The sequence below is a fragment of the Ictalurus furcatus genome, chromosome 4 (assembly GCF_023375685.1).
Source record: "Ictalurus furcatus strain D&B chromosome 4, Billie_1.0, whole genome shotgun sequence".
NCBI classification, from domain to species: Eukaryota; Metazoa; Chordata; class Actinopteri; order Siluriformes; family Ictaluridae; genus Ictalurus; species Ictalurus furcatus.
The window spans coordinates 36,418,308-36,428,661 of NC_071258.1; the positions used below are offsets into that span (position 1 = coordinate 36,418,308).

Sequence of the window (10,354 nt, forward strand, 5' to 3'; positions counted from 1 at the left end):
GGGCGGCGCTTGAGGTCAGCTTTAACGTGTGTAGACACAGTGCGCTGATACACACTTCCTGTGTGTCACAGTATGTAGTGTGTGAGGATGATGACGAGCGCCGCTGGACTTGGACTGTCTTTAAGCCTCAGTGTGTGTGTGTTTGTGTGTGTGTTTGTGTGTGTGTGTGTGTGTGAAATAAACACCTACTGCATGCTGAGTGAAGTGTTAAGAGCAGAATCAGAGCCGAAGTGGCAGCAGATATTTACTGAGCGTTTGCCTCATTACCCATAATGCACTGTGGCAGGGTTTGTTAATTGGTGTGTGTGTGTGTGTTTCTAACACCATGAGGCGGGGGGGGGCACTGGATAAATATCTGAGAGCGATGTTTAGGTCGTTTATACAGCGTGAGTGTGCTGATGGGTTTCCTGTTTATTCCCTTTCAGCCCTGAAATGCCACTGTACATTAACACACACACACACACACACACACCCGTGTGCACACACTTTACCCAGTGTTTTGGATAGTCAAGGTCACACTCCTGAACTAATTTAGATCACATAAACGTTATAACACAGGTGTGTGTGATGCTGGATTCTGATTGGTCGATTCTCCATGTTTTACTTCCCCATTGCTAATCTGGCTAATGCTAAGACCTGTGATTAGCACTGATGATTATATTTTGAAGTGTCACACCTCTGAGCATGTCATGTTTCTGTTAAGTAGAATTTTGAGGACAGGAAGTGTTTAATAAAAAGTTTAGATTGACGTGTTAATATACAAAAGAAATGACGCTTGGGATTTAAATAAATAGCTAAATGTATGTCAATTTAAAATGAGGTTAATAATCATTATATACGTTTTATTTATTATTATTATTATTATTATTATTATTATTATTATTATTATTAACAATAATAATGTGTCAGAGTTGTGACACAGCGCCTCCTGCTGGTCATCTATAGAAACCTTTCTCTTATACCACAGCAATCTGCCAACAATTACAATTATTTATGTTATTTTTAATGAACAGCACACCATCATTTTTATCCATTTATAGTTACAGTCATGAGCAGGTGAGTTCCTGTTGTCACTTCTGTTATAGCAGCTATAAACACTCGTTCCCTCACCATCCCTCTCTTTACTCTCTATTCTATTCTCTCTCACTCTATTCTCTCTCTTTATTCTCTCTCTATTCTCTCTCTTTATTCCCTCTCTCTATTCTCTCTCTCTATACTCTCTCTTTATTTTCTCTCTTTATTCTTTATAACTCTCTTTATAACTTAATAAGACAAAAAAACAAGCTTCGTAGAAACTGTATGAATGACATATTCCAAGCTGCAATCTTTTGTCTTTATAATATTTAAATAGTGATATAATATAAAACATAAAAATAGATGAAATAAATGATTATAGACGTATATAATTGTATAAATTCGACATTTGGGAATAAAAATAAAATGTTATATAATTAAACATTGTTATTTTGGCTCATTTTAACCATTAAAACTATTTTTTGTTATAATTAAAGAATTATTTTGCGATTTCGATGACAGATGTCATAAAGTTGTGGTGATGAAGCAGTGATTCTTCTCGATGATTGATTATTAGGTTGTGAATATACTTAGTTTATCACCGAATAGTAACGCACTCCAGAAAAGGTGAAGCCACGCCCATGATAATCTAATATTTGCATTATACAGTAAACATAAAGAGTAAACACCCGCTGTGTCTCTCTGTACCTGACTCGGCATTATTATTATTTACAGAATTACAGTCACAAAGCAGTTTAGAAGCAAAATCGTTTATTTACTGAGTATTTCTCAGGTACAGTGAACGTTTACACAAAACAAAACGTGCTGAAAAGCACACAAACACAATATATTCATATAATTAAATATAAATTATAGAGAAATTGGTGACTATGTATAAATGAATGTAATAAATGTGAAGTATTTGTGTAAAACCGTCACATGCTGATATCAGACCTCTGACTCCACCTAGTGGCCAAACAGAGTTCTGCTCTCACACACTCACACACTCACACACTCACACACTCACACACTTATCAGTTTTTTGTGATCGTTGAGGCCAAAATCGCTTAATTTTTCTGCGGCTTTTTTCGAAAGATGTGATGCGACACTGAGTTTTTTGTGCTTTATTTTTGAGAAAACCAGTCGAATCTGTGAAATCCAAATCGCAGGTAATAGTTCTGCGCTCTTTCACAGTGATGTTTGTTGGTAAATGAGAGATTTTAGCTGTACTCGTGTTCGACGCACGTGAATGGAGGAGTTTTGGCGCGTTGTGATGACGTCACATGGCGCGTCTCGGCCCAAATCCGCTGTAATTTTGACCAGTTCCAAGCTCCTCACAATATTGCAGCGTTTGCTTGATTTTGCGTTAATGTCTGCGATCGTGAGATCCAGGAGGAACCGACTTACACACCACACTCCGTCCTAAAGCCCCTGAACCTGCCCTAACTACACCGTCTGATTTTCATCAAGCTGCAGAAATAAACATGCTGAACGGGGACGTCTGACCTGGAAATGATGAAAACACACAGACTCCTCTATGAAAGTGTGTTTAGTTGATAAAACGCGAAGCAGTTTATGATGTGTGTATGAACTGTACCCTCAGTGTTGAACTCTTTACAGTCATCAGATGATAAGTGCTGTACGCGTTACTGTGTTTAATGCTGACCGCGTGACGGCGGCCATTTTGTCACGACGTCATGCTCTGAGCTCGGGGTCGAGGGGAGGCTTTCTTCAGAGTCAGAAATTCAGATTCATCTTTACCACATGCTCACTCACACACTTCTGTACTGTTCTAGAGCACGTGTGAGAGAACGGAGCGCGGATCAGGAGGAAAGAGAGACGAATGATGGAGGGATATTTTTCTCTTGTTTGAATGAACCCTAATAAGAAAACATCTCACATCTGCGTGTCCTGAATCTGTCACACACATGCACTTCAATTAAACACTGACAAGTCATATGTGTGCGTGCGCGCGTGTGTGTGTGTGTGTGTGTGCGCGTTCAGGTGCGTTTGGCCGGTTTGGCAATGAGCTGTCTCTCTCTCTCCAGCTCTTTCTCTCTCTGCTGCTCTCGCTCCAGGGCCTCCTTCTGTTTCTGCTGCTGCAGCTTCAGAGCTCGCTTCTACACACACACACACACACACACACACACACACACACACACACACAAACAAACAGAATCACTATAACAGAAAGCAACACACAACAACCTTATCACTAACCAAAAGACAACACTGCACTGTCAAAGAGCTGAAAAGAACGAAAGAAAGAGGGAAAAGGAAAAAAGAGAGAGACCAATAGAGATAGACAGAGAGAGAGAGAGAGCACAATTAAGAAAGAGTGATAGAGAGAGAACGGTAGAGAGTATGATAGAGAGAGACAGAGTGGTAGAGAGAGAGAGAGTGGTAGAGAGCATGATAGAGCGAAAGTACAAGAGAGAGAGAGCGATAGAGAGAGAGAGTGGTAGAGAGCATGATAGAGCGAAAGTACAAGAGAGAGAGAGCGATAGAGAGAGAGAGTGGTAGAGAGCATGATAGAGCGAAAGTACAAGAGAGAGAGAGCGATAGAGAGAGAGAGTGGTAGAGAGCATGATAGAGCGAAAGTACAAGAGAGAGAGAGCGATAGAGAGAGAGTGGTAGAGAGCATGATAGAGCGAAAGTACAAGAGAGAGAGAGCGATAGAGAGAGAGAGAGTGGTAGAGAGCATGATAGAGAGAGAGAGCATGATAGAGAAAGAGCGATAGAGAGAGAGAGCGGCAGAGAGCACGAGAGAGAGAAAGTACAAGAGAGAGAGAGCGATAGAGAGAGAGAGAGTGGTAGAGAGCATGATAGAGAGAGAGAGCATGATAGAGAAAGAGCGATAGAGAGAGAGAGCGGCAGAGAGCACGAGAGAGAGAAAGTACAAGAGAGAGAGCGATAGAGAGAGAGAACGGTAGAGAGCATGATAGAGAGAGAGAGCAATAGAGAGAAAGAGCGAAAGTACAAGAGAGAGAGAGTGATAGAGAGAGAGAGAGAGCGCAATAGAGAAAGAGCGATAGAGAGAGAGAGCGATAGACAGAGAGAGCGCAATAGAGAGAGAGTGTGCACTAGTGTGCACTTGTGCCGTGCAAGTGTGAGATTAAATCAAAGCTGCTGATTGGTCGGCTGCTCTACCGCAGATTGTGACATCATCAGCTAGCAGAGTTTAAAATGTCTAACATCCACACACCAGTGTGTTTCAGTGTGTTTCAGTGTGTTTCAGTGTGTGTGTGTGTGTGTGTAAAACAGTACATATCTGACCTTCAGTTTGGACGTTCTGTCATGCAGGCTGATCATCTCTCTGCGTATGTTCACCAGCTTACTGTGATACACTTTAGCCTCTGTGAACTACACACACACACACACACACACACACACACACACACACACATTAATATAAATCATCTACACACCCAGAGACACTTTCATTCCTGGATGTCACTGATCAAACAATATATATGTATATATGTGTGTGTGTGTGTGTGTGTGTGTGTGTGTGTGTGTGTATAAATAGAGAACGCTTTACCAGAGTGTTAACATCGATCATGGCGTTACACTCTCTAAACTTGGTTATTTCCTGTTCCAGGGTGTCGAGCAGGACGACTTGGTTTTGTCTGACAGAGAGATAAACATTATTAGCAGCAGGTTAGACTCTGACCGCTCGTGTGTGTGTGTGTGTGTGTGTGAGTATTTATTACGTGAGTTCCTGCATTGTATCTCTGGAACGCTGTAGATCTGGGAGGTAGTGTGAGATCAGACCCTCGCTCAGTTTCTCTACACACTCCTCCTTCACCAACACCAAATCCTCCAGATACTGAGGCTCGCTAACAGCACACACATCTGCTCTCACACACACACACACACACACACGTCAAAAACAATGTAAACATATTAATGCTGATTTATTGTATATGTTATATTGTATATATATATTGTATATATATATGTGTGTGTGTGTGTGTGTAAAACCTTTCTCAGGTGAAGATTCACTGCAGGACAGATCCACATCTCCTTCTGACTCCATTTTGTCTCAAATCTCCTCCTTTTCAGCTTTTCTCATTGAAATAATAATGGCTGCTGTTCAGCTTCCTGTATTGCAGTGATATTATGACATTCCGCCATTTTGTTTTATATATATGATATGTTTATGTTATAACATTCCGCCATGTTTATATACAGCGCATCTCGAGCTACTCGTTTATTTAAGCTTTCTCAAATTCATATATAAATAAATCAGGGCGCGTTTCGGTATTTTTTGCACATAATAAATATGTTAAAATCGTTCACCGTTTCTCTAAAAATGTAAATATATATATATATATATGTGCGTGTGTGTGTGTGTTTATTTATTTATTTTTTAAAAAACCCCTCTTACCTTCCTGCATATCAGCTGCGAAAAATATCACGTGATATTTCCATACCGGAAGTGTTGATACTCTTTGCGCTGATTTTTAAATTAAGAAATGCGGAAGTGAGAGTGGAGAATGATTTGTATATCTATAATTTTGCCCACTGTTCATCATGTGACCACGATGACGATTTAGCATGGAAGAATAGTACTGACTCTTTTCTAAGGAAAATGTCGTTAAAAAAAAGCAAAGAAACAAAAAACATATATATATTAAATGTTATTTACTGTTTATTTATTTTCACCAGTTATCACTGAGTGACTTACGGCTGTGAGCCACTCCTAATACATTAGCGTCACTGTCCAATCAGCGGGCAAGTTGAGATCCGCGCGCGCCAATCCAACGAAGGAGGCGGGAAACGGCAAGCCAATCCCAGCGCAAGAGGGCGGGGTTTTAGTGAAAAAACGGGTAGGGAAAAAAGTACCTCGTGACCTGTTGTGATGCAAATAAGCTGCCAAAACGAGAGAGCTATCGGGAACTTTGTACAGCTCGTTCCTGTAAACATGTGTTAGTTATACTGGAGTGTAACATGGCAGCGTTTCCATTCATTTAGGTTCATCTCAGGACGAATTATTTTAACCTCCAGCAGTGAGAAGCGGGCGGTGAGTATAGTGTATACTGTGTGTTTGGCCTCGCGCCTGTCAAATAGCGATACTGACTTCACGTTCATTTCACTCTGAGTTATGGGATTTATCTCACCTGGCGCTTCATGTCAAATAATTATCAGAGTTTACGTTCAAAGTCTTGATTTTACTAAAGGAATAAGATAAAAGAATACACCGGAGTTACTCCATAAGATAATGAAACTGTTCCGTTGTTAGCGAGGTGCTAATTTTATTGTCCTTTCCAGATATCGCGATACTACACGGTATCACTGATCGAAGCTCAGTGTACAACAGATATCGCGATACTAACACGGAATGTCTGACTGACAGATGTGCTGCTATTTAAAAATAGTTTTTTAAAGATAAAATACGTGTGAAATTAGGGATCTTTTTAGTCTGTGAAGAATAAACATACTTGTGAATGTACCTAAAAATGTTTTGCTGAATGTCGCTGAAGAGTAAGGGAATGTCGCTGAAGAGTAAGGGAATGTTGTTGAAAATGTACTGAAAGTGTAAGGAATACCCAACTGTACAGACTACTACTCATATGTGTGGACTACTGAATGTAGGGAGTACACTCACATGCACAGAGTACTGACGTGTACTGATTGTAGGGAGTACTGATGTGTGTGGAGTACTAAATATCAGCAGTACTGGCGTGTGCATAGTACTGATGCACAGAATACTGAACATATGGAGTACTGATGTGGGCGGAATACTGAACATATGGAGTACTGATGTGGGCGGAATACTGAACATATGGAGTACTGATGTGGGCGGAATACTGAATGTAGGGAGTACAGATGTGTGTGGAGTACTGAATGTAGGGAGTACAGATGTGTGTGGAGTACTGAATGTAGGGAGTACAGATGTGTGTGGAGTACTGAATGTAGGGAGTACAGATGTGTGTGGAGTACTGAATGTGGGGAGTACAGATGTGTGTGGAGTACTGAATGTAGGGAGTACAGATGTAGGGAGTACAGATGTGTGGGGAATACTGAATGTAGGGAGTACAGATGTGTGTGGAGTACTGAATGTAGGGAGTACAGATGTGTGTGGAGTACTGAATGTAGGGAGTACAGATGTGGGGAGTACAGAATGTAGGGAGTACAGATGTGGGGAGTACTGAATGTGGGGAGTACAGATGTGTGTGGAGTACTGAATGTAGGGAGTACTGAATGTGGGGAGTACAGATGTGTGTGGAGTACTGAATGTAGGGAGTACAGATGTGGGGAGTACAGAATGTAGGGAGTACTGAATGTGGGGAGTACTGAATGTAGGGAGTACAGATGTAGGGAGTACTGAATGTGGGGAGTACAGATGTAGGGAGTACTGAATGTGGGGAGTACAGATGTGTGTGGAGTACTGAATGTAGGGAGTACAGATGTGTGTGGAGTACTGAATGTGGGGAGTACAGATGTGTGGAGTACAGATGTGTGTGGAGTACTGAATGTAGGGAGTACAGATGTGGGGAGTACTGAATGTAGGGAGTACTGAATGTGTGGAGTACTGAATGTGGGGAGTACAGATGTGTGGAGTACTGAATGTGGGGAGTACAGATGTGTGGAGTACTGAATGTGGGGAGTACAGATGTGTGGAGTACTGAATGTGGGGAGTACAGATGTGTGGAGTACTGAATGTGGGGAGTACAGATGTGTGGAGTACTGATGATCAAGATGAACAGGAGTTCTGCTGCTTCAGGAGAGAGATAGCTGAGATAAAACCACTTTACACATCATCAGCACCAAACATCACACGTCCCACCTCCACAGAACAGAACGTAGCTTCACCGCTGTTTAGTAACGAGCAGCGTGGTTGTGTGTGTTGTGTTTGAGAGCTCTCGCTGGAGCTTCTTATCTTCTTATTCCGCTGCATTCTGAACACGCAGCAGGACAGAAACATGCTACAACACGCAGGTCCGATCTCCACGATGTGAGTCATGTGGCGTAGCGCTCGGCTGTTTCTCAGGCGACGGGAATCAAATGATCAACCAGCGTGGAGGGTTTCACTCAGGTCCTTCACTGTAGCTTTTGGTTTTACAGAAAATCCGTCAAAGCCTCAGAGTGAAATCCACACCGACCTCACTGAGGACGGACTAAACGTCTTTCTGATTCATCACGATGTACAATTTACAGCTTCTGTTCGTCTCACGGTTCTGTTCTGAGGACGTTTCAGTACCGATCCCTGTCCTACATCCTGTATCTGTGTCTCATCAGAATAGAGGTGAACGTCAGCACCATTTTTATGACTTATATGCCCATATATGGAAATTAATGCAGAATAATAGTGGGCCTATATCAGAACCCTGAGGAACGCCCTGTTGTTCTTCTTTATATCTTTCTACTTAAACTACCAAACTGGTAACACTCTGTTTAATCGACCCTGAAAAAGTCCAGCGTGTCGAGTAAAATATCTGTGTTAAACACTGCGTTCACATGCAACAGAATCAGAACGGAAATACCTCCAACACATGAAGAGCAGTGTGTTACACCACAGAAAAATCCCTGCTGCAACCTCAGGAAGCGCTCAGGTTTCTCGTTCTTCCACATACTTCAGGATGAACCTGAGACCACAGATCACAACCAGTCAAAAATAACTGAAGATGATGAAACTCCACATCACAGTCACAGTACTGAGTTTCAGAGAACACTCTGGTGCACGGCCACGGGGAAACGCAGACTGTGGAAACGGAAAAGTCAGAAGGTCTGCAGAGCCTCCAGATGAACGGATCTGGTCTCGATGTGAACTCCAGAGCCGTGGTTCCTCCGGCTGTAATCTAATGAAGCGAATTAAGAATTCTGTTTAATTCCATTTCCGTGAGTAATCCTGTCCTCGTGTCTTCTTGCTCTGTCGTTTATTTTTCCCCGTATATATTTCAACACGAAGCTGAACAATGGTAAATAAAGAGGTTCCTCGTCCTGCGTGGTGTCAGTCTGAGGGGAAAAACCATGACCCTACACTCTGCTGTGTAGCCACGGGAGAAGTCTGTTCGGATCCGGCTGGTTCTGGAGTCGTGTACCGCTCATCAGACTGACCGATCGTCTGTAAAGATGGATGGATGGATTACGTTAGGAATGTTTGAATGACGCTCAGCTTCCTGGTGAGATTCCACCGTCTGTCTGCTGACGGAAATCTGAATACCTGTGTGTGAACGTGAGCTTCAGTTGCGTTAGCTTCACTGTTTATCTGCGAAACCGAACCCAGAGGCTCACAATCGCTCGTACTGCTCCCGTGATCATTCCGTTGCTGACTCGTATTGCACTTCCTTCTCTTTATATTTCCTCGGGTTTGCAATCCGCTTTGTTTTGTGAAATACGTCCAGATCGCTGTCATTCCGTGCCGTCTGTCTGTTGGCATGACGACGTACACCAGTCTCGCGGTATCACCTGCTGTCAGTTGTTGGTGTCTGGGCACCTTTCATGAGTATCCATACTCGATACCGGTACTGGGTCGATACTGCGTCTCTATTCGAAACAAACAAAACAATGACGTATGTAAACATGAAATAAATCCAGTTCTAGATATAACTGCTGCACTGAACAATCACAGTGAAGGTGAAGGAGCTTCCTAAAGTTCTCAGGGACGACATTGCCAAACAACACTCGAATGGAAAAAGCTACAGAGCCTTAAACATTTCTGTCAGTACAACTGGTTCCGTAACACGCAGGTGGAAGTTCATGGAACAACAAGCGACCGTCCCTGGACAGGTGACTCTCTCCAGACTTCACCACGCTCTCAGATTAACGATGAAGGTGAGAGAGAAAGCAGCAGTCATTAGAAAAGAGTTGCAGGACGACCTGAAAGCAGCAGGAGCAACAGTTACACAGAGAACAATCAAAACCAAGCGCTTCTGCACCTCACGCTAACCTCCTCCGCTGAAAAGCAAGCGCTGAGGCGTGCGTCTGAAAGCTTTCACACACACACGCACACACACACACACACACACACACACACACACCAAATAGAAACAGAACCATGCTGTGTGTGAAAATGCTTAAAATGACATTTCCAACTAGTATTATTTTTTTATTTATTCCATTTGAAATGTTCAGTTTATCTTGGCCAGAAGTTTTGTTAGCAAGATTAAATTTCATGATGCGTATCGTACAAACGTCTTTGCGTATCGTCTGCACGGTTTAACCTGATTTATTGATGTTTGTTTTTTTAATTCCAGGTGTTTTGGAGAAGAACTTGTGGCACCATGAGAAGGAAACTCGAAGACTCTCATTCAGCTGTCAATCAAAGCTCACATCTGGCTTCACATCACATGAGCTGATCGCTAATCAGTTAATATTTCCCCACTGCACACAA

The 10,354-nt window shown here is 42.3% G+C and overlaps 2 protein-coding genes across 3 annotated transcripts in view; one reads left to right on the forward strand and one right to left on the reverse strand.

The window, feature by feature from the left end:
* Positions 1–1,767: 1,767 nt before the first annotated feature.
* bloc1s6 (biogenesis of lysosomal organelles complex-1, subunit 6, pallidin) lies at positions 1,768–5,517 on the reverse strand. Its single transcript, XM_053623834.1, has 6 exons — positions 5,405–5,517; positions 4,999–5,118; positions 4,728–4,869; positions 4,556–4,643; positions 4,291–4,377; positions 1,768–3,134 (listed from the first exon to the last, which is right to left on the reverse strand). The coding sequence occupies exons 2-6, from the start codon at positions 5,051–5,053 to the stop codon at positions 3,015–3,017; spliced, it is 492 nt and encodes a 163-aa protein (XP_053479809.1). The 5' UTR covers positions 5,054–5,118; positions 5,405–5,517; the 3' UTR covers positions 1,768–3,014.
* Positions 5,518–5,851: 334 nt separating this feature from the next.
* The window catches only part of slc30a4 (solute carrier family 30 member 4), a 7,789-nt gene continuing 3,286 nt past the window's right edge, over positions 5,852–10,354 (forward strand). Inside the window, exons 1-2 of one of the 2 annotated variants that reach the window (XM_053623833.1) lie at positions 5,852–6,040; positions 10,218–10,354. The exon at positions 10,218–10,354 is cut by the window's right edge and continues 493 nt beyond it. Coding sequence is in view for 1 of the 2 variants with exons in the window: in XM_053623831.1 (XP_053479806.1) it covers positions 10,196–10,354 (159 nt within the window). In the remaining variant the exon portion in view is untranslated. Of the gene's footprint in view, positions 6,041–10,060 lie in introns of those variants that run through there. The other variant, XM_053623831.1, reaches the window with a different exon arrangement.

Excerpts from the sequence above, each read along its gene's own strand:
- bloc1s6 (XM_053623834.1), bottom strand. The coding sequence starts at position 5,053 with ATGGAGTCAGAAGGAGATGTGGATCTGTCCTGCAGTGAATCTTCACCT. Across the intron at positions 4,378-4,555 it reads TGATCGATGTTAACACTCTG|TTCACAGAGGCTAAAGTGTA; the intron begins GTAAAGCGTTCT and ends GTGTGTGTGTAG. Across the intron at positions 3,135-4,290 it reads ACAGAACGTCCAAACTGAAG|AAGCGAGCTCTGAAGCTGCA; the intron begins GTCAGATATGTA and ends GTGTGTGTGTAG.